Source organism: Vidua chalybeata, chromosome 20, assembly GCF_026979565.1.
Source record: "Vidua chalybeata isolate OUT-0048 chromosome 20, bVidCha1 merged haplotype, whole genome shotgun sequence".
Classification (NCBI taxonomy): Eukaryota; Metazoa; Chordata; class Aves; order Passeriformes; family Viduidae; genus Vidua; species Vidua chalybeata.
Genome location: NC_071549.1, coordinates 11,202,966 through 11,224,815, shown reverse-complemented (window position 1 = coordinate 11,224,815; position 21,850 = coordinate 11,202,966). Strand labels below are relative to the sequence as shown.

Below are 21,850 nucleotides of genomic sequence, written 5' to 3'. Positions count from 1 at the left end.
TGTTTTCCATGTGAACCAGCTCAGTCCACCGCAATCCCTCACACCTTTGTGGCCCTTGAGACCCTTACTGCCAAGGAAAGCACTGAGCATTAGGGATGGGGATGTGACAGCCCCATAACAAGCCCCATACCAGGCAGGTGGCACAGAGAGGAGCCACGTGTGGGGTGTAAACAGGGAGAGACTTGGGTTGAGGGGTACTCTATGTCCTGTATTGTTTTCAAAGCACCAGTGATACACAGGCAGAGGAAGTTCAGCTCCCTTTATATAAACTTGTTTTATTAAAATCAGTATTTTCACTCCAATTTTTAAGAAATCCTTTACTTCACGTGAGCAGAAGCGTCTTGCAGCAGGGTAACACCTTTGGCCACAGGGATTAACCCCTCCAAGCTGCCCAGTGGGCCAGGATCATGGGGACAGCTGCCCTGCCAGCCCTGGGTGCCCCTGTTCTCTCCCCACTGCACAAGGGCCCCCTGCAGGGTCAAACAAACCCAAGGTGACTGCAGGAGTTAAAAATCAAACCTGTATGGCTGCTGGAGGGGCTCCAGAGGGCAGCTCTAAGTAGCTGTGTTTTTCCAGGCTGGACTGCCTTGGAGTTCCTCCAGGGATTTCAGGGATGAGGTAGGAGGTATGATCCTACCCCTGCTGGGCCTGGAAGGACTGGGGTCCCCCTTTGCTCCTGTTCTCCAGGTCTTCCCAGCTGACCATTTCTAGAACCAAGAGCACTGACCATGGTGACATTTGGCCCTGTGTCCCCCTAGACACACCATGACTCTCCAGATGAAGAGATGGAGGTGCAGAAACCTGTGTCAAGCCCCTAGCACAGGTGGCACTCTTTCTCTGCCACCCCTCTGGGGTCTCCTCCATGCCTCTGGAGCCAGGTTTGGGGCTGACAAAACCCAGGCATTCCCAACTGCTGCACTGCTCAGCTGCCTTCACAAGTATCTTTGCTATAACTGCTAAAGAGGTCTGGGTTTTTTTTTTTTTTTTTTTTTTTTTTTTCCTTTTTTCTTTTTTTCTTTTTGTTTGTTTGTGGGGTTTTTTTGTTTAGCTTTTTGTCTGTTTTTTAAGAAAAAAAAAAAAAAAACAACACAAAAAACCTTCATTTTTAACCACAGCAGTGTGATACCAGCCTATCATCTTGGCACATATTCCCTGGGCAGCCCCGAGAAGTTTCTTCCCCTTAGGGCTTCGTCCACTGTCAGGATGTATCTGTTGATAAGAGCTTTCATTTCCTGGGTGAATGGCTCAAAATTCTTTTGCTTAGCACCAGACCGCTTGAAATTCCCGTCCCTGTTGTTCTCCACACAGAGCAGCCGGTCCTCTGTCACTGTCACGTTCAGAAACTCCACCATCTCCTTCAGCTTGGGGATGAGGCTCTGCTTCAGGTCCTCATAATGGACAACGAGCAGGCGCTTCCCATACTTCAGCCACTCCAGGACATGGGAGGCCCACCAGGAGGCATAGCTGTTCACAAAATCCGGCCACTCTGGATGACCAGGAAACCATGAAAATGAGACACTGTTAGCCATGCTGCATGTTAGCAATTTTCATTTGCTTTAGACATTAATGATACCTTGATCTCTATTTGCTCTCTTTGATAATTTAATTTCCTGAAGTCAAGACAGTCCTAGTAAAAGCTTTTGGGCTGGACAAAGAGCATTTGTGGCTGAAATATAACAATTTACAGTTTGCAGTATGGGAAAGCCATTCCCAGCAGACTTTTTCTTTTTTCTGGGGGCTATTTTGTCAGTTTTTGATGAATAGGTCTTGAGTTGTGACTGATGAAAGGTGATACATCAGCTTAGGAAACAAATGTGCTGTGACACAGGACACTTTTTCCCCCAGTCCCCTGCCAAGCCATAGCAATAATGCCTAAAATATGTACAAGGAGAAATGGAAGCCAAATAGCTTTTCTGCTGCAGAGTCTGAATGCAGCAGTGTATCCAGTGGGGAAATTGCAGTCACCAGCCAGTTGCCAGTCAAACATGTGAAGTCTGGCAGGCAGGTTCTGGAGCCTTTTCATGTGTTCAGGGGACACGGAATTTCAAGTCCACTTATTGCTATTATGCTTATTTTTCTGCAGTGCAGTAGCACCTGTGCAGTGCTGTAAAATATCCCTCATGAAATGTCATGCTTTACTGGATCCTCCAGATCTAAAGTTAGATTTCTCATGATTATTACATGCTGTAGGGGCAAATTTTCTTTACCTCAGCCTGGGAAATGGGCTGTGCACAGGAGTATTGTACATGGACATGTTTTCTATGCCCAACAGTGCAGTGATGTTCCTGTGTGCCTGTGGCAATGGTGTTGCACTCCCCTCCTCTCTGGGGGTGGACATACAGAAAGACCACACTGCTTCCACTGTGCAAGTGTCAGAGGTTTTGGGATTGATCTCAGCTGTGGCAGGACTCAAGTCCCACCGAATTTGTTAGCAGCACTCACTCAGGTCCTAGTCCCCCCTTCCCAGCACACTGAGGAGATGGGTTTCAAACCTGCCTGTGCTGGGGTAATGCTCACCTTTGCTCTTCCAGTTGCGGTCAGTGGCATAGCCCAGATGCCCAGCATATTTTCTGTTGAACTCTGCCATCAGTGATTTGTATGGGTTCCTTATCAGCAGGATTGCTGAGTCGAACATTTCAATCTCTGTCTTGCCACTTTCATGTGTTTTCACACAGATGGTCCTTCTACTTCTCCAGTGGTCTTTTTCTCCTTTAAAACCTGTTTTACGAGACAGGATTGTTGGCTATTTTGCCTGATTATATGTCTGTGCCTTTTCCCACTAAATCATTCCCTATGGTAGTGTAAAGTTGGTGTGACAGTACCAGTCAGCTAAACCGTGGTTGGAGCCCCAGCCACCACGCTGGGCACATGCTGTCAGCCAGTCTATTCCTCTGCTGGGGGAGAGGAATCCTCTGCCCCACACTGCAATGAGGCAGCTTTTCACAGGGCCAGTGCTTGGTGCTTACTGAACCTCTGCCGCCTCAGGATGCAGTTTTCCCAGAATAATTAGTAATGTTTGAAAATTTAACCTACATGTTTGCTGAAGGGTCTTACCCACAGCATTTAGGTAACTGGTCTTTGGGACCAGCCTGCCAGGTGGGAGCAGTGTGTGCACAGGGCACCAATGCAGGCAGTGTGCCCGTTTGCAAATGGAGAGCCTGGCTGCTGGTGTGTTGGCAGCTGCCTGTCAGAGCAGCGTGCTGCTGGAGCTGTCCCTGCTGCCATCTGCACTGCGGGAGGCTGCTCGGGCCAGGCGTGTTTAAATTGTACCATCATGCCAACAGCAACAGCCATTGCTGGCTCAAGCAGAAGGATGACGGGGCAATAAGTAAAACTCTGTGCTTTGGAAGGGCTGCCTGTGTCCCATCTCTTGGGCCTCGATACCTTTGTTGTAGAGGGCTCCATCAAAGTAATAACTTCCTGTGTAGTATCCTGTGGCGTGCTCTATCAGGTGGCGTGCCCACGTATTCCCAGCCCCAGGAAAGCTTGACAAAGCAACAAACACTTTGGATTTGGTTGTTAAGAATTTCCTGTCCGTGCAGCGGGTGTCTGTGAGGAGAGAAGATACTTCACTGTTAGTAGAGTGGCTTTTTAATAATTCCACAGACAGCTCTTGATTATAGTTTATTGCTTCCTCCTTCTCTCTCTTAGTAGTATAGGGTATGAATTTGGTCTGGTTATGAGTAAGCTACTTCCTAAAATTAATTCAGCTCTATGAGGCCAAAGAGATTATCCTCAAAGAGGTTTCTGCTGGTTTTGTGTAAGGTAATGCTTTTTTGATAAAGCTGCAACAAACCACTGTTCTTGCCAGCAAGTTGTCTTAGAAGGTGTTGTGTAATGAGAGAATGGAAAGATGCATCTTCATGAGCATGATTGCAAGAGGGGAATTTAGAGAAAGACTGTTTCCTAAACTCTTGCCCGTATGGTGATATCCACTAGTGTGGCTCAGACTGCTGTAAACGAGATCACTTTTACCCACTGCAGAAGGGGCAGGGGGGCTGTTCTCAGCAGCGGTTGCCCTGGCACGGTGAGGCTGGAGCTTGTACCTTGCACAGGTGTCTGGTAGACCAGGCAGTACTCTCCCCCAGCAGTGCTGCTGGCATTGTGGGTCCCGCTGCAGCGCCGCCCGTCCGTGCCCTCGTGCAGCGAGAAGCGCCTGGTGGGGTATCCACAGTAGCATTCCTGCCCTCGGATCACTGCCAACGGGAACTCCTGCAGAAGAGGGAAAACGGATCAGTGTGTAAATGCCATGGCATCAACAGCCTGCAGGGAACGATGCTGCCATGCAAAGAAAATAAATCTTCACAAGGCCACTGTCAAGATCAAAGCATTGTCATTCTAAAGCTCATGCTACTTTCCTGTTACTGTCTTCGTATTTGTAAATTTTGAAATTCACCTTGCTTCTAGGTAGGAAGCCTACTAAGGTGTGCAATCATGAGGAAGTTAGAGTTGTCTGCAAGGAATAAATTCCTAAGGAAAATGCTTGTCTGTAAGAAGTGGTTTTTAATTGATTTAATGCAGAGTAATTCATGTTTTGGTGTACCAATCTTACCAAGGAAGGGTAACAGGCTGCAAAGCTGTGTAGTGGTGGGGTACCGAACCCCAGCTGCTGGGCTAATAGTGGTAAAAATTAAAACAAGTTTGAGGGAAATGTGCTAAATATTTGCTGAAGAAATTAGCAGTTGCTTACTGGTCCTAAAATTCAGGTTTTCTACTTTCAGGTTTACCAGAAAGATTTGGGTTGCCTTAGAGTCCTGTGGGCTCTCTTGGTGGCACAGGGCTGTGTGGGCGGGCAGAAGGCTGAAGGAGTTCAGGGAGTATTTGAGTGCAGAACGTTCCAGTCCATCTATTCCATATCAACACTTTTTGCCTTTTAAAAGTCTTTTGGAGTCTGGGAGCATGTGACAGGACTGCTGAGCAGCTTATCTCTTGCTCTTTCCCATGCATTCATCCTCTGATAAGGAGTCAAATGCAACTCCTGTGCTGTGTGTGCCCAACAGCCAACATTTACTTAGCGAATGAGATATGACATTGTCAAAAGCTATTTACAGATTTGATCCAAGGGCAAAACAGTTCTAGGTTTGCCTGCAAACAGAAATTTTTCCTTTACAATGAAGCAGTGTTTCTCAGTTTGAGAAATTAGTAACTGTCCCTGCCCTCAAACACAGCCTAGAATAAAAGTGTTCTTTGTACCTCATGCCAAGTAGCCTCTGCAAGTGCTGAACTTATCTGTAAGGCTGGAGGTTCTGTGAGGCAACAAAATAACTGCTCCTCTGTACTCCTGCATCTTCAGAAAGTGGTCAGTGCATGGTGTCAGTGGCACAGTGTTTGTCCCCAGGGCAGGCTGACTCTCACCTGCACAACCTTGCCATGGCTTGGTCAGCACATGAGTGAGGAAGGAGAGAAACCTGAAGTGGGTTTTGCATGAGAAATCTCAACATTCTTCTAATATCCAGTCTAAACCTCCCCTGATGCAACTTGAGGCCATTTGCTTATTCCACGGGAGAGGAGATTGCACTGAGGCCATGGGTCCTGGTCAAAGCATTGTAATCAGCCAGCTAATAGTTTTAATCAATTTTGTGATGCTGCAAAAAGTAATTGAACTTTGAGTTTAGTGCATGAAGCTGAATGTGGCTGCAGGCAAAATCTGACCATTTAGTGAACCCTGTGTAGAAAAAAACAGCCCCATTAGAGTGGGGAGGAAGGGAAGGGAACCAACAGCCACTGAAGCAGAGGGTGCCCTGCCTGTGGCCTGTGCATGGCTCCCTGAGTGGAGCGGGCTCCCTTGGAGGGCACTAGAGCTTCGTTTCGGATGCTGCCAGCCCACATCCACCCTCTGGCAGCACGTCTCTCCATGAGCTGCAGCCACCTCCGCCGGGGGCAGATGTGGCTCAGGGCTTGATTGGAATGTGACACGGAAAAGGGATCGATTTCCTCTCGGTCGATACTCATTACTTGGAGCAGCTTGCCTGTGTGTGTATCATGTCTGGTGGCACCACTCCGATGGCTTTCCCTCCCGCCATCCCCACTCCAGCAGTTGGACCAGGCGCATCACTGGGTATTTACTCTGATGAGTTTTGTCCTTTAGAAACTCATTTGCAAATTCAAAGCTCTAAGGCACTAATCTCTGTCCTTCCCTCAGTAGATTAGAAATTAAAATAACAATAAAAGAAAGGATGTGAAATGAGAACTGTTCTTACTTTCTTGGAGCAAAATTCAGAGCACATCTCCACCGTCAAATTGGGCTGTATCAAAGAGGCTGGAAAGGTGTCTGTTAAATTTTCTGGAGCTCTAAAACATCCACGATAGATAACATTCCTCCCTGCGGGGATATGAAATAGATTTCTCTTAAGAAAATGATGTCCGTAGTATCCTGCCTCTTTCACAAAGAATAATATTAGGTTCAGAAGCCAAAAATAATAAAATAAATTTCATATTATAAAGGCTGCAGAAATAAGAGAAACTATAATATACGCTAGAAAAACGTGTTGCAAATCCTGTGGTACTGAAAGGAGCACGTGCCTTTATCTTTGTACTAACCACGGGAAGCAGCGCTGCAGCACCGAGCTTGAGTTAAATTCCACCAGCGGAGGGCATTGCTATTGTTTGCAGGTCCTAGTTTCCTCTGAAGACCTGCTTTCCCCTCAATGAGTTAAAAGCCCTGGTAAAAATCTACAAAGCTTCTGCATTAGAAAAGGAAAGGAACGTAAATGACTCCTGAAAACCCCGTCATCGGACCCACCTTCCTCTTCAGCTGCCCCTCTGCTCCCACGCCTTTTCGGGCCAAGGGAGTTTGCTGCAGCCTTTCAGACTCTAAACCGGGCTTTTGTCAACTGCTCAGGGAGGTCAGCTTCCACTGTGTCTTCAACACCAGCCTCAGATTTCACCTGCTTCTGTAGAAACACCACAGAGCTTGGCACTATTGCAGTTGCTCCCTTAAACGGTATTGCCAGAACTGATGTGGGAAGTGAATTGAATGACAGGAGAGACGTGGTGCAGTTATGAAAAAAAATAAAATTGGTTCTGCATGAATTTCTTGGCAGAAAAGGCCAGACTCTCTAGCAAGAGCCTAGAGCAATCTGAGGAGAAGCTGCTTAAATTTTGTTCTTGTAACTATTCAGATAATTTACTAGAAGCAGAGCTGGATCTCTGAAATGACTCGGGTGATGTGAAAATAAAATAACTCCACCCAACCTGAAAGGAACAGAAGTCTACTTAGGACCAGATCCCTTTGAGCATGGCAACAAAGAATAAAAGGAGTGTTTGGACTTCTCAGAATGTTCTTGAAAGGTATTCTACTAAATCTCACACTGATATATAATTCCTGAAATAAAATGTTTACAAATATGTTTATATTTATAGAAGACTCTATTTTCTTAGTGGTCAGGAAGAAAGCTTGACCTGCCTACACTGGCATCAGGAGGGAGCAGGATGCATCCATGGATTACACTGGAAACAGCCGGGTCTGTGTGGTCTGCCCACTTTTTTGGGGGAAGGACACCCTGAGGCAATCAGGACTCTGCCACAGCCACGCTGGCCACCACAGCCACCCTGGCCACCCTGGCTGCCACAGCTGCACACTCTGGGCTTCCTTACCATGGCATGGGGGCAGGAGTCAGGGTGTCCGGGGAACCACGGTGGGCAGAGGGAGGGGAGAGACAGAAAGGGGAGACAGCAAGCCCTGTCTGGGAAGGTTTAAGTGGAGATGTCACTGACTCTGCTCCGTGTAAAAGACTTATGTGAGGTCTGTGTTCTACAGTACACAGTGTAAATCATGGGGGCCTTTACAGTCTCAGAGTTACTTTCTAGCATACTTGTTCATTGTGATTAATACTTCTGTTGGCCCCTCAGCTGGTTTGTGTCAGGGGGATTCTTCAAACAGACAGCTATCAGGTGTTACTAAGGGCAAGAAAATTACAACTCTAGCTTCAGGCTAGACTAATTTGAGGAGTAATTCATTAATACTTAAAAAAAAATTAAATGCTGTCTTTTCCTGAGGAATGTGTATATATATTTCATACTGGAGGTTTAAACAGTGATGCATGTCCTGGGAAACCTGCCAACATGCCTGTCAGCCTGACAGTAGCAATTTAGGTCTGTGTACCTTCGATATATAATTTATATGTAGCTGGTTGGATTATTGTACAAACCTTGACTTATCTTTAAGAAGAAATGAAAGACCATCAATACTGGCACAACCTAAGGTCTTGGTGCTTCTTCTCAGCCAATAACATCCATAAGGTCTTGTGAGCTTGCCAGTTGCAAAGAGTGATCAGCAGCTTAGATCTCGTATGTGCTTTGTGTTTGCCTAAAGGTTTATCCATTGAGTGCCCCATGGAAGCTAACTGAACGATGGGGTAGTGATGGATTATCTAAAGATGGAACAAAATTCCCAACTCCTGCTGAAACAGAACTCTATGGAAAAACAAAACTCTGGTCTTATTTCTCTTGGGAAAGGGATTGATGTGGCTCTTTCTGACATCCACTTATTCCTTGCAGTCACATATTACTCATTTTGTTTAGGATCATCTGAGCGTAGGGTGGCCTTGATCTGAGTCATTTTCTGCCCTTCTCTTACAGGGCACCTCTTCCAGGCTATTTCCTAAACACACATGGGTTTGTACCCCTTCAGTAGTTACCAAAGGGAGTGGTTTTTTTTCAGCTGAAATTTTGCTTCTGTTGCAGTCACTCTGCACTGTGCTGTTTCCTCCCTGGTGCCTCCTCGTCGGTGGCAGCCCCGAGGCAGCGTGCCAGGCACATGTCCCCGCTGTGGGCTAGTGAGCAGCACTGCTATTCTGGGGAGGAGCCAGGGACCAGACCAGCAGCAAATGGACATTGTGCCCTTCAGGCACCTTTGTCCTTTGCTGCTTCAAACTCTGGTGACAAACGGAGTGAGACGAGCAGCAGGGACAGCCCCTGTACCCAGCCTGGCCGTGACATCTCTCCCTCGTGGCCTCCCTCCCCTGTCCGGTCACACGCCCACTTACGTGGCCTGGCTGCTGCCCGCAGCTGCTCCACGCCGTAGACCGAGAGCCGGTTCACCCCCCCGCACACGGCGCCCTTCTCCCCCTTGCACTCGCTGTTGCACTCCTCGGGCTTGGCGGCTGCGGCTGGCAGCGTGTTCCCACAGTAGCACTCTGCTCCGTATGCCAGCCCTGCGTAGCTGTAAGCTCTGCAAGGACAAACACCAGCCACTGTCACAGAGGGGCCCGTCGGCTCCCCAGTTGGTACCTGAGGAAGGGACAAACCTGTCCCCATGTCCCTGCATACAGCCTGTGCTCCTGCTCTGGAGCTGAGTCCATCCTGGAGACAGCGTGGCCTCCTCAGCAGGGGCAGCCCCTCAACAAGATATGGGCTAGAGACCAATATCTATCAAAAGATAGATATCTTACAAAGACTATTTAACCAAACAGCCATTTTTTGTCCAGGACAATAGAGAATATAATGTAAGTAGCCATGGTGCCATAGAGAATAGGCAGCAGCGCAGCAGTCTGCTTCAAGCAGAGAAGCAGAGCTATGCTGTGCCTGAAGGTATGAGATAATCACTGTTTTCATAGATGCTGTGTGTTTAACATAGGAATGCTTTTCCCATTTCAAATTCAGTTCCACTTATTGTCAAAAAAGAGAAAACTTGCAGTGAAAAAATACCACTCACCTCTCAGCACAAGCTTCTTGACAGTGAGCTACTGTCATTTTTCTTAAGTCATAAAAGACAGCTCCCTTCAGTGTCCTCTCCCTCGAATCATGAGTGAAGCAGCCCATGTAGGTGCCTGTGTGCATACAAGACCAGGGTTAGGCAATGCATATGGGACGTAAGGAAAAACCCATCCCAGGCTTATCCAGTGCCTCATGCTGCAAGCAGGGCTGTGTTTGGTCAAGTCCCAACCTGTCTGGGGTCCCACACCCTCTGCAGTCCTCTCCATTGCCACTGACCCTTGGTAAGGGGTCAGTGCCACTGTCCCGTGGAAATGGGCAAAAAGGAAATGAGACTTTCCCTTCCACAGCTTCCTTTCAGCAGACCTGCCATTGCATACCCAGAGTCCACAACCCACCCAGGACTGCAGCTCCTGCATGCAGCTGCTGTCTGCTCAACTCCCTCCTTTGAGTGACAAAACAGGGCACTTCTCTAAAATACAGGAGAATGTAGCCTTCAAATGCTAAAAACTTCCAGAAATCCTCTTGGATTTCTCCCAAGTGTTCTTTAAAATCTCTAGCTGATAATGAGATGGTGCAAGAGAAATATTAAGAAAATCAATTTTCTTTGGATATAGAGAGTTGCATTAAAGCTGTAATGGAAAGATAAATTCACTTTTAACTAGGCAGCACAATATAGCCATCACACTGAGCTATCTCCTCTCTGGTGCAAAGGAATCTCTTCAAATATGTCTTGTTTTACTTAGCATAGGAAAGATAAATGTTTCTCTTAGACTGCATTCAGTGCTCAGCCTAATTTTTGTTGTCATGAACAAAATACTGTAAAAATCCAGCCCATTTTTTAATATACAATTGGAATGTTGATGTGGAGTCCCACTATTATACAACAATTGTATGTCTATAAGTACATTTTATCATCAAAATATGAAGGAAAAAAGGAAATTTTATCTTAGAAATAACAACATTGAGATGATAACACAGGGAAGTTAAATAATGTAAGCACACATTAAATAATGTGGATAGGAAAAGAATATATGGCGAAAAATGAAATGAAAAAAACATTATATTAAATAATCCACAAGAAAAAGGAAGTTTGAGTTGCTCTATCAGGAGTTTTTGGAGATAGGAATAATAAACATTTAAATATTACAAACACAACTGTAGATTCAAAGACCTGCACACGGTAATTTGCCAACGTGTAATTAGAAAATTCACAAGCTGTGAATACACACCCCCAGCACACCATTAATGAGGTGGGAGTCACGCACTTGAAACAAAGATGCTCCACATTTTCCTGGAGACTTTTGGGTACTTTGTCTCAAACCTGTAGCAGCAGAAAACTGAGGCTGTGGGGCCAAAGAGCCTGAGGGGGAGTCCTGGGCAGGCCAGGCACCTGTGCCCTCCTCCCTATGTCCCTCCCAAGGCACAGCCAGCCTGGCAGCAATTTCTCATTCACATCCTCCCATGGATGAGTCACGGAGATGCCACAGTCTCAGAGTAGCATGTCATGTCATGTCATGTCAGCGATACAGTCCCTGTCACCTCTGCATCCTGTTCAATGGCAGAACCAGGCATGGGGAACTGCAAAACTCCATCCACTGGGAGCAATCAGAACAGAAAACTCTCATAGTTGTACTAACAGTATTTGTCAGTGTCTCTGTCAGGAAAAGTATGGTCCCTCCCCGGAGCCACTTGCAATGTCAGCAGGTGAGCCTGACCTGGAGACAAAAAGGAATTTTTTTCCTCACCAAAGGCCGCGTGCTCCTGGGTGGAGACAGAGCGAGGCAAACTGAGCTGGGAGATTCGCAACAGGCTGGGGACATGCCATTGTTTGTGGCTTGGGTTAAGGGTCTGCCTGGGGAAGCCTTTGAAGGGCTGCCTAGCAGCCCCCGGGCAGAGCTGCACTGCCTCAGAGCCACCATGGCCTTATTAGGATGACACCCACGAGGGGTGCGCAAGCCCAGCCTCCATGGTCAGGCAGCGCTGCTCTACCAAGCACGAACCACAGGGCATCACTGAAACATCATTAAGCATTATAAGCACGGAGGAGTTCATTAGGTCTTGAAAGGGATCCATAATGAAATAACAAGCCTCTAAGTTTACTAGAAATGAATTGGAGAAGATAACGTGCTCTTCGTAGGTAGTTAAGTTTTAATTAATTACCTTCAAAGGCATTCCAATGCTTGTTAACAATATTGTTAATAATAATGTCCCTTCATGTTCAATCAGATATTCAAATTATGCATATTTTAATCTACAGTTCAATATGGTGAGATGTACAAATAAATAGTCCTTCTGGCCCCTCTCATCAGTAGCTAGAACCTCAGCAAGACCCTGGCTGAGCAGCTCTCAGTCTGTCCCCTGCCACCAAAAGCTGCCATCAACAGGTTGTTTTGAAGCATCGGTGGAGCAGCTCCAGCTTGGAGCTTCAGGTAACTCCAGCAGTTCAGTTTGTCTGACTCACACTGTATGACTCATCTCCCACCACTATCACCTTCTCATTCCCATTTCTGACAATTCCCTCAGTAAGTAGCACGATGTGGCACCCATTTTGTGGGATTTTGTGCCCTTTTGTTTGGGCAAATTTATTCAACAAACTAAAAAGCAGTGCCGAAATGTGGTGTCTAGTCATCCAGATCCCATTCCTGTTTTATTATCAGTGAAACATCTCCAAGAACAACTAGTTCTTCTAAAAGGCAAAGCATCAAAGATTATAACTCAATACTTTGCTGCTGCAGTGAGGGCACAGCAGTCACCCAGCATGGATCCTTTGTACTTTGGCCTAGGCATATGCCTAAGAACTGCTTTGAAAGTGGTGATGAGCAAGGAGGAAGGCAGACCTGCAGAGGCGTGTGGCGCTCGCCTGTGTCTGCTTGGGGTCAGCAAAGTGCAGGCTGTGCGTGAGCCAGAAAACGGGCAGGGTCCATCCCTTACCTTTGTGTTCAGCAGTGTGCTTCATTGCTTTAAATCCTGCTGTCTGCAGGGGCTCCTGGTCGCTGGTGAACCTGTGAAACCACCTTCTCCTCAGCTGCCTGAGCTCCGAGTTGCGGGACATGAGCCAGTGCGGGCTGTGCCGCTGCTCCAGGGCTGGCTCCTGCAGCGCATCCATGCCCACCAGCAGCCTGGGGCTGGGGGGGTTCTGCAGGGCCCTGGGGTCTATGATCCCAACCCTGCTCATCTCCTCCGGCACGGGCAGGGCCTGGTTAGTGGGGGTCCCGCGTGAACCTTGCTGGAGAACCAAGCGGGTCCGCTGCAGTAGCAAGAGGCTGCCAGCCATCAGGTAAGCTGCTGTGAGGAAGAAGAGCAGAAACTGGATCCGACGGAGAAACTTCTGTAGCCTGAAGAAAGCTTTGGCCATGCCCTTATTGAAACTGGCCCTTCACGCTTCCCAACAGGCCTCCAAATCTTTGCCTGGCCAGACACTCATTCCTCCCATAAGTTCAGCCCATCACTTCGGTGCCTTCTCCTGATGAAAAGCTTCTTCCCAGATGGCTGCAGCAGAAACCAGCCTGGTGTGGCACTGCTGCCAGCCTCAGGCGCCTGGCTGGCCCAGGGGCTCCGTGGGCTCCTGGGGCGATGCCTTCATCGTGCCCTGCCGAGCTGCCGAACAGCCAATGCTGAAACCTGAAGGACCAAGGGGTGTAAGGCTGGTTCACATCCAAATTGAAAACATCCACCATCAGGGTGACTTTCCCCCACCCACCCCTTTTGGCTTTATCTGAGCATTTCTCCATCTGTTGTTTATAATTATGCATGTTAAGAACTATAGTCAAATGAGAATGATTGATTGAGCTCAAGTGAGTTTCAGATCTTCAGACTTTTTTATTTTCTTTCTTTTAACTTGGAATGTACAAGAAATACCTAAATGATGAGGTTATTTCTCTTGGGCTGTTTGGAAAATAAGTTCTTTATTTTCTTTTATCAATAGCCAACATCTCCATCCTTTGTCACTGGATGAACAGGCATCTTTTTAGGGAGGTATTACCAAATTCCTTCCTTTCAGCTAAATAGTAGCTCAGCTACAAATGAAGATCAGAAGGAAACAGAAGTGTGGGTGTGTGGGAGGAAAAAAGAAATTGCATCAACTCACAATAGATAAGATAATAATTATTAATCTCTGTGCAGAACAAAGAAATTGGGCTTTATGTTGGAAGGATATTTGGGGATTCTGTGTGTGTTGCTTTAACAGAAATCAGAGATCCTGCTATATTTTTTTTTAGTGGATTTATATTGCCAACTGTTGATGTGGGAATGCATGTGGAGAAAAACTAATGAATGTTTGAAAAATTTTCAGCTCGAGTTCAGCAGACCTCTCTTGACTGCTGCTGAGCTTTGCAGCTTTAGTTGTGCTGATTTGTACCACGATGGGATTGTCTGGGCAAGAAAAGCTTCTTTGTACTCTAAGGAACCTTTAACCTCCCATGGCAAATAAAAGCTGGCATCTCCCCATAAATTCCTGTTTTCCCAGTCTATCCTTTCTCTTTGGAGCCAGGCAAGTGTTGAGAAAAGATGCAGTGTTTTCCAGAAAAGAAAATATTATGACTTTTGCTTAGCTTGCAGTTGGGGCACACTCCTGAAATCCACAGTCCTGGCAATGAACATCTGCTCACTGTTTCTTGTTTCAGTTGTTGATTGAAAGTTGTAGATGCTCACTTATGCTGCTTTATTAAATAAATGCTACCAATTTAGTCTTCACCCATTCCCTTTTTCATTTGGTTGTGCAAATTCTTTCTGTCTTAGATAGCAACCAAACCAAAGATCCAAAACTAGGACAAAAATAAATTAAGGCTCAGTTAAATCTTTTGTCAGTTGAGCCTGAATTCCTTTTGTGTGACCTTTTATCCTCAATTCCTAAATGAGGCTGTCACAAGCCAGGAGTCTCTGTCTCTAATCTTACAATTCAGGTGATCTTGGAAGAGCTGATTTAGGTACTTTTATTACTGGTATTTTTTTTTTTTTTAAGTACATGTATGCTGATTTTAATTGTAGAGGACTGAGTAATATCCAGAAGTATTCAATGTGCTGATTGCTACTCTTTCTCCAAGGGCTGGTGAGCACGAGCAGTTGCAAAGCACTGCCAGGCTGTAGCATCTTCAGTGAATTCTGACTGCTCTCTCTACAGTAGAAGTTACACACCTCCCTTCGGATCAGCTCCAAAGCCAAAGAAAATGCATTGATTTACACCAGCTAAAGAGCTGACCCTTAGAGTTAAATCTCTGATCAATGCTGTGAGTGCTCAAGAATTGCAGTAAAAGGGTCAGATGGATCGAGACAAATGAATGGAAAATTAGCCATAATTAGATCCTGCAGGATGTTACTGCACTAATTCATCTGAAGAAATACTGTCTATGAGCATAGGTGGGGTTTGATTCACTAGTTGTTCCTGCCATGGGGCTACTGTAAACTTGAGCTGCTCCCAGTGGAGGCTGTGTGATCTGAAAGCAAGCAGTGTGCAGGTATCGGCTGCCTGAGGTTCGGACTGCGGATGCTCGTGCTCCGTGCAGTACCTTGAGGTGAGGCTGGGTCAGCAGGGCAGGCGCCCACGTGCCTCAGTGGCCAGGCTCTCTCAGCCCAAGGCAGCCCTGCCCAGTGCAGCTGCTGGGAACCCTCAGTGGTGAGATGGCAATGGCTGCAGTCACACACCAGTTCAAAAGGTTTAAGATTTTCCCCCCCCCAGCAGAAAGATAAGACTAGATATATATTATCAGATTTGCAGTAATTTCTACCCAGCTGTAATTCAGGGTTTCACAGCTCTTTTGGTTTATTCACCGAGAGAGATGCTTCAAGTTCTCAGATGAGTCCTTGTTGCTGGTGTTGGAGAGGCTGTGCTGGGATAGCTGGAGCTTTCTGGCTCATCAAGCAGTGCCCACAACTTGGCTGGAGAAGGGCCATCAAGACCATGTAGCAAAGGTCAGGCATGTTATGCTTGAAACTGCCTCACTGGCCCAATTTAGTCCCTTTTAATGCCACTTGTGTGGTTGGTCAGTGGATTTTGATAGTTTCTCCATGCTTGCAGTGATGTAAAATGGAACAGCTGGAGGCCACATCAGTGCCAGGATGAGAGGATCTGGCACTTGCCTGGGCAGCACATGGCAATGCCTCCTGGAGCCAAGGGTCTGGCCAATGCCTGCCCAAACAGCACCTGGGCTGGGCATAATGTTCTGCCTCCACATGAACAGGATGGAAAGGTTGCTGTGCATCAGCAGAACTGGGGAAGACACCCAAGGTATTGGACCTAAATTAACTGTGCAGCAGGCTCTGCATCCAAACATCAAGAAATGTTTGCAATTGCTCCTAGTGCTCTGCCAAGTTTGTTTATGTATTTGTTTGTTTAGTAAGGAGAAGCTTCTTCAGAGTCTCAAAGGGGTAACTTTGCCCTTGCCCAGTGGTTGAAAAAGTTTAAACGGTACAAGGTAATTTTGCTGCATTCAACATGATGTGTACCAATTACCTCCAGATGCACTCACCCTTAGAGCAGTTGCCATGACAGTACATTATAGTAAAACCCAACCAAATAAATAAGCAGACTCTCCGCCCACAACCACTGCTGCAAATGTGCAACTCAAAAATTAAATGTTGCTTTTTAGTGGGGAAATAGCAAAGTGCTGCAGAAATAAAAACTGTCATTTGATTTTTCCATAAACTGCATATTGCAATATCATCAAAGTATGCCTAAAAGAGCTGAAGTGCATCACTTCTGATGATGATATTTAAAAGGAAAGACTAAGGAGGAAAGAACTAGTATCTGTAATAGAAAATGCGGCATTTGTCTTTTTCATGCATGTTTCACCTAAAACGAATGAAGCGAAATGGAAGAAAACAAGTCTTCTATCCCTGTTTATCAGTTCTCACAGCCAAAGGGGGCTTAGGACCATAAGAATTGGAAGTTGTTAGTACAATCATAAAATTATAATTGAAAGGACAACGATGGATAATTGATGGGCAGTAAGAACGGTTTAATGGCAGAGGAGACATCTAGGTGAAGAGGGCAATGAAGGGTTAACACTGCACTGAAAAAAAGGGCAATAATTAGCACTGGAAATTATCAGCTTTGGGCATGGAGAGTGGAAGCACAGATCTACAGGGTGCTGGGACTTCAGCAGGGAAAGGATCTCTTGCCACCAAAAGAGTTGCTATAAGGAAAAGCAGATCAGTACCTTGCTTCCAGAGTGAACTCGCAAAATCTGACAGAGAATATCTCACTAGGCAGCTGCATTAATGTATTTGTAGAGAGAAATAAAATAAACATGATCAAGTTCTTGGCAATTCTACTCTCCTAGCTGAAGGAGCATTTACAGAATTTTTAATGAAAGACTGAATATTTTCAGTGATGCCATGAATGCTGGTAAAGGCTGAAGACACTGAAAAACAGCCCCAGACTCGCAGGTGAAGGGTTGCTTAACTGAGGACTGTCCCTTGATGTGTGCTCAGTGCAGAAGCTTAGGTCAGTGCTGCATTGACAGCTGCAGGTCATCAAGAGTTGGTCCTTATCTAAAGACCAGCAGGATTTTGCAAATTCAGAGTTGTTGGCAAGGAAGCAAGATTATGTTTCCTGTTGTAAACTGAAGAGAATTGGAATCATAATTACTATTTTTAGAAAAATCCATCCCTCTTCCATGTCTCTCCTTTCTTTTGTCAGCTTTCTTTGAGGACAAATGCAGTCAGGCCTCAGCTGAAGGATTCTGTCTTGCAGCCTTTTCCTTGGAATACACGCTGCCATTTTCTCAGTGTTTTGGGAAGTCAAGACAAATATCAAATTGTGTGAATGCAAATAGGAAGTAAAACTCTTAAGCCACAGATTTGATGTTGGGACCCTGTCAACTATTTGCAGTTCCCTTTATTCCAATCATTCTGAGAAACTTCAAGCACTTCTTACAACTTACAAAGTTTTCCTCGCTAGAGGATGTGACTGTGCTGACCCCACGCGTCTCCCTCCCTCCAACAAGGGAGGTCTGCCAACAAGCTGGAAATTAGGTAGAAGCACAAATTTCTCCACATGCTGTGGTGACAATTTCTTGCAGCTTGAGAGGGCTCTCCAGAGAATTTACCATTGCTTGCTACACATGGGCTTGCTACAAGATGTAATCAGATTGCAAAGTTACCTTTGATGGTGAGATTGTGTTAAAACTTTAAATAACACTGAACTGTGACAAATAAGAAAAAAAATATTTATGTGTAGTTAGCAGAAAGATGGAGAAAAACTCTACAGTCCATTAACTGGTCAAATCAAGTTGAAAGTAACACAAAATTAAAATATATATTATACTCTATTAATTCGACAAAGGAGGTGTTTTACAGAGACAAATAATTCAGCTTTGGAAGGGAAAGGCAATGCCACAGAGCACAGCTACAGCCTGAGGCTGGAGAAGTTGGCACTAACTTGTGCAAATCCTGTCCCAGTGGCTCTTTCACCAGATATTCGGCTTTTTAAGACCAATTTTTTAGCATACATAGGTATAAATCCAGACAATAATGTTGTTGGTGAGCCTGAGGTGAGGGATGCAAAGGAGCCTGTGGGAGACAGATGGTCCAGCAAGGCTTATTGTGAGAGTGACGACTTGGAAAGTGCTCAGGGACAGCTTGAGCAGAGATCACACTGTGGTATTTCTCCATTAATCCCACACTTTTTACCTAGCTCAAGCCATAATGCAGTAACCAGCAGGACTAAATCTATGCCGGTATGGAAGAGATGCATGCAGATATATGCATACCCACATTTCAGGTGTACATGTGCATCCACATCCATGTGTGTGCATTCTGTAAACAGAGTGATGTGTGTTCCAGAGGTAACATACAGTCTGCTGTCACCATTCTCTGATAAACTGAAAGCTTTCAGCAAACTATTACTGTACCTCAAAAGTATTTAATTAACAATAAAACATTCATGAATGATGTACGTTCTTAGGTATTAAGAGATCAACCACCCAGCAAATAATGCTCTATCTGCAGTTTCCAAAAGCTCCTATGTGGTCTGTGGCTGAAGTTTTGCACAAGAATGTTGTAACAAATGTACCATTTATTTATGTTTGCTTAGCCCACAGGGTCTATGGATGAGATCTTTCCCTGTGTACAAGGAAATTACTAGAATTAAAATTACACACAGCTCTGTAACTTAATCATAGGTGTTTTAGAAGTGTCTTTCATAAACCCTTCAATATCTGAATTCCTGCAACATTCACCTACTAAACATTGATAGAGTCTATTTATTCAGCACAGTGATGCTTCAAAAACTGATGGGAGAAGCTGAGCATTCCAGCCTGCCTCACTAGGCTGTGACACACACACACACACGCTTGCAGTATCCATTGCTGACTTTTCAAGTATAATGTTCCATGGATGCCTGGGGAAGGGCATCTCGAGAGCAACCTGCAGTCTTTGTAAATAATGCTGCTAAGCCCCTTTACTTAGATGCTGTGGATTTAGTGAAACAAATAGTCATTGAGACTGCAATGAATGCTGATACCTTAGCGTCGAAAAAGTTGTCCGGTTATTGCTCGTGCCCAGGCCAGCTGGCACACGGCTCGCAGAGGCAGACACTGAACGGTGTAAGAAAAAGAGGAAAAACCTCACCTCTGTTTTGTGGCTGAGGAGCCCCTGTTGTAGCCAGGCAAAGTCCTGTGCAATCCAGTGAAATATTACAAAAGGCCGTAATGCATATCTGAAAAGCTGATAAATCCTGCTCCCTCTGCCCTTCCCTACTAATCCTTCTGCTGCCTCCCGCTTCCAGCGCGCAGAGCCGTAATCCTGCGCGCCCCGCTCGGTGCCGTGCCCGGGGCTGCGGCGCTCCGCTCCCTCCCGCTGCCCCTGTCGGGAACTCGCCCAGCCCCTCTCCGCGCCCCGCTCACCGCTGCCGCCGTGTCCCTCGAGAGGTCCCTGCGGCTCTCCGGCGTCCCTGCGGCTCTCCGGGGTCCCTGCGGCTCACCGGGCCGGGGCGCCGGGGTCCTGCGCCCTGCGGGAGCCGGCCGGAGGGAGCCGCTCCATGGCCTCCTGCGCCAACAGGCAGGATGGAAGCGGCGTCCGCCTGCGCTGCCAAAATCCTCAAGCACAGCCAGTGCGCTCGTGTTTCATAACGCTCCCCTGCCCGGGGAAGCAGCCTCTCCTCTAAGGCTGCTTCACAGCAGAGCTCTGCAGCCTTCTGCAGCTGCCGACGTTTCCAGACCTACCCATTCCCTCTGCCTGGGTGTTTGTCCAAGCGCACGGATGGCTGCATCGGCAGAGAGCTGAGTGGCAGCAGCAGCAGCGAGAAGCCCTAATGCGATCAGCTGAACGGATGCTCCCGTGTTTGTTTCTCGTGCCTCTTCCCACTAGGGGCACATCCCTTCAGAGCTGCCCCTCTGGAGACCCGGACCCCTTCCCAACAGGTCGAGAGGGTCCCGGGAAAGCGAGTCCCTGACGGCCTGCCAGCACCAGCTTGGAGATTTCGGGCAGAAAATTGTTATTCTGAGCACAGGTGGCTGGAAATAAATTATTTATAAATGTGAGAGCTGAAAGGCAGTTGCTGGTGTCCTCAGGATTGCCTGCACTGCCACCTTCCCTGCGTGTTCCAGCTCCTTCGTGCTGCTGCTTCACATGGAGATTGAACAATTGATAATTATTCTTAAAGCATCTGCATTTAAATGGGGGCTGGCTGCACCCCTGCCTAGGGTTTTGAAATACCCTATGGTCTACACATATCTAAGGAACCTGTGGAGATCCATCTCTTGGAGTCAAAACAGTATGTGGATCAGAAACATCAGACCCAACACCTGCCTGGCTGTGAGAAGGCAGCACTCGGAGTTTCTTTGATGTGGGAGGAAAGAGGGAATTGGGATGCCACATTTGGACTGATCCTATTTCCTCTCAATATGCTGCACATTGCTTCATGCTCTGACCAGTCCCATGGACTTGAGTGATGCAGATGTGTGCATCATGCATCACCATGACTGCACCCCATTAGTGGGGTCTGAACCCCACAATGGGATGCTGACACTACTTAAATGACACTTGGCTTTCCCATCTCCATATGACATTGGAGAAGAGGAACCTGGTTTTTCAGCTCAACATGCTTTTGCTCATAACAAGTGTTCTCTGGCACCTGATGGACTGATAGGGCTGCAATCCTAGAGTGATTTGGTGAATTTTGATTAATGGAAAACCCTGAGGCTTAGCACTGTAACATTCAAATTCTAAAATGGTGATGGGTGGAGATCTATTCTCAACCCCAAGAAGTTGTGCATCTGTTAGATTGCAACCCATCAAACCTTCATGTGGGTGTACAGCTTTAAGGCTGTAAAATTGGGAAATTAATTTAGTTTTACTGAAATTAAATTAATCAAATGTTAAATGTAATGACATTTTCAAATGTGCTGGGCTGGGGCCTAAATCAATAGAATTGAAGGACTGTGCCCAGGTGAAGCAGTGGCAGAAAATGCAGTCAGCATTCTCAGTGAGAAAAACTATGCTGAAAATGTACCAAACTCCTGACGTGCCCCACAGCATGTGCGTGGGCAGCAGAGGTGTATGGAGGTGTGTGTGGGCAGGTACGGCCACTCGGGACCTTTGCTGCAGGAGGGACGGCATTTCCCTAATTTCCAGTCTGGTTAGTAATACAGCTTTTTTGTCACTCGCTGGGGAATCTTTCAGTCTCTCACAAGCAGCTTTGTGAGAGGTTGGCTTTGCGATGCACACTTCTCACAGCTGAAAGATGCTCAGCTCTGTTTAGCCCAGCCTGATGGCAGAGGGGGGTGGTGTGTTTGGTTTTTGTACTTTGTTCCCAGCTGCAGCTTAAATGCCTTAAAGAGAAATACTTGTTCAGTGTTTCAGGCACCAGCACAGACATGAGCCTGGCAGAGCAAAGCCATCACTGTGAAGGGTGAGCAGAGGAGCCCACCTGAAGCTGTGTGGTGAAGGTGAATATTGTGACTTCAGCACCCACCAGCAGCAGCCCAGGTGCCACCAGCCCAGCCCCGTGAAGGGAGGACTGCTGGGAACACCCACTGTTGGGATGGGGAAGTTGGAAATGCGATGCAGTGTATAAGAAGAGGCACAAGTGATGTTGATAATGAAGAGGGATGTGTGAGATTGTTTCAAATGTTTCCAGGGTCAGACCTATAGGAAATTATTCTCATTATTTACTCTCACTGTTTTCTCACCTGTGTTACCTCATTGTCTGCAGAGAAGTTGTACCTTGACAAGACTCATCTGAGTGCCCACTGCA

General features: G+C 46.5%; 1 protein-coding gene across 3 annotated transcripts; it reads right to left on the bottom strand.

The window, feature by feature from the left end:
* Nucleotides 1-249: 249 nt before the first annotated feature.
* On the bottom strand, nucleotides 250-20,127 carry WSCD1 (WSC domain containing 1). 3 transcript variants are annotated; one of them, XM_053961578.1, is made up of 9 exons: nucleotides 19,500-20,127; nucleotides 12,589-13,278; nucleotides 9,656-9,770; nucleotides 8,988-9,172; nucleotides 6,201-6,322; nucleotides 4,047-4,212; nucleotides 3,385-3,549; nucleotides 2,518-2,718; nucleotides 250-1,486 (listed from the first exon to the last, which is right to left on the bottom strand). In XM_053961578.1, exons 2-9 carry the CDS (start codon nucleotides 13,010-13,012, stop codon nucleotides 1,134-1,136), a joined length of 1,731 nt encoding a protein of 576 aa, XP_053817553.1. In that variant the 5' UTR covers nucleotides 13,013-13,278; nucleotides 19,500-20,127; the 3' UTR covers nucleotides 250-1,133. The 3 variants fall into 3 exon arrangements, with proteins under 3 accessions (XP_053817553.1, XP_053817554.1, XP_053817555.1); XM_053961579.1 differs by lacking the exon at nucleotides 19,500-20,127 and adding an exon at nucleotides 19,225-19,282; XM_053961580.1 differs by lacking the exon at nucleotides 12,589-13,278 and having other exon boundaries at nucleotides 19,500-20,121.
* Nucleotides 20,128-21,850: the final 1,723 nt, after the last annotated feature.

What these genes read in the sequence shown, in the direction of transcription:
- WSCD1 (XM_053961578.1), bottom strand. Translation starts at nt 13,012, where the DNA reads ATGGCCAAAGCTTTCTTCAGGCTACAGAAGTTTCTCCGTCGGATCCAG. An exon ending in TGGAGCCCTCTACAACAAAG is followed by an intron (nt 2,719 to 3,384) that starts GTATCGAGGCCC and finishes CTCGTAAAACAG; the next exon opens with GTTTTAAAGGAGAAAAAGAC. An exon ending in CCGCAACTGGAAGAGCAAAG is followed by an intron (nt 1,487 to 2,517) that starts GTGAGCATTACC and finishes CTGGTCATCCAG; the next exon opens with AGTGGCCGGATTTTGTGAAC.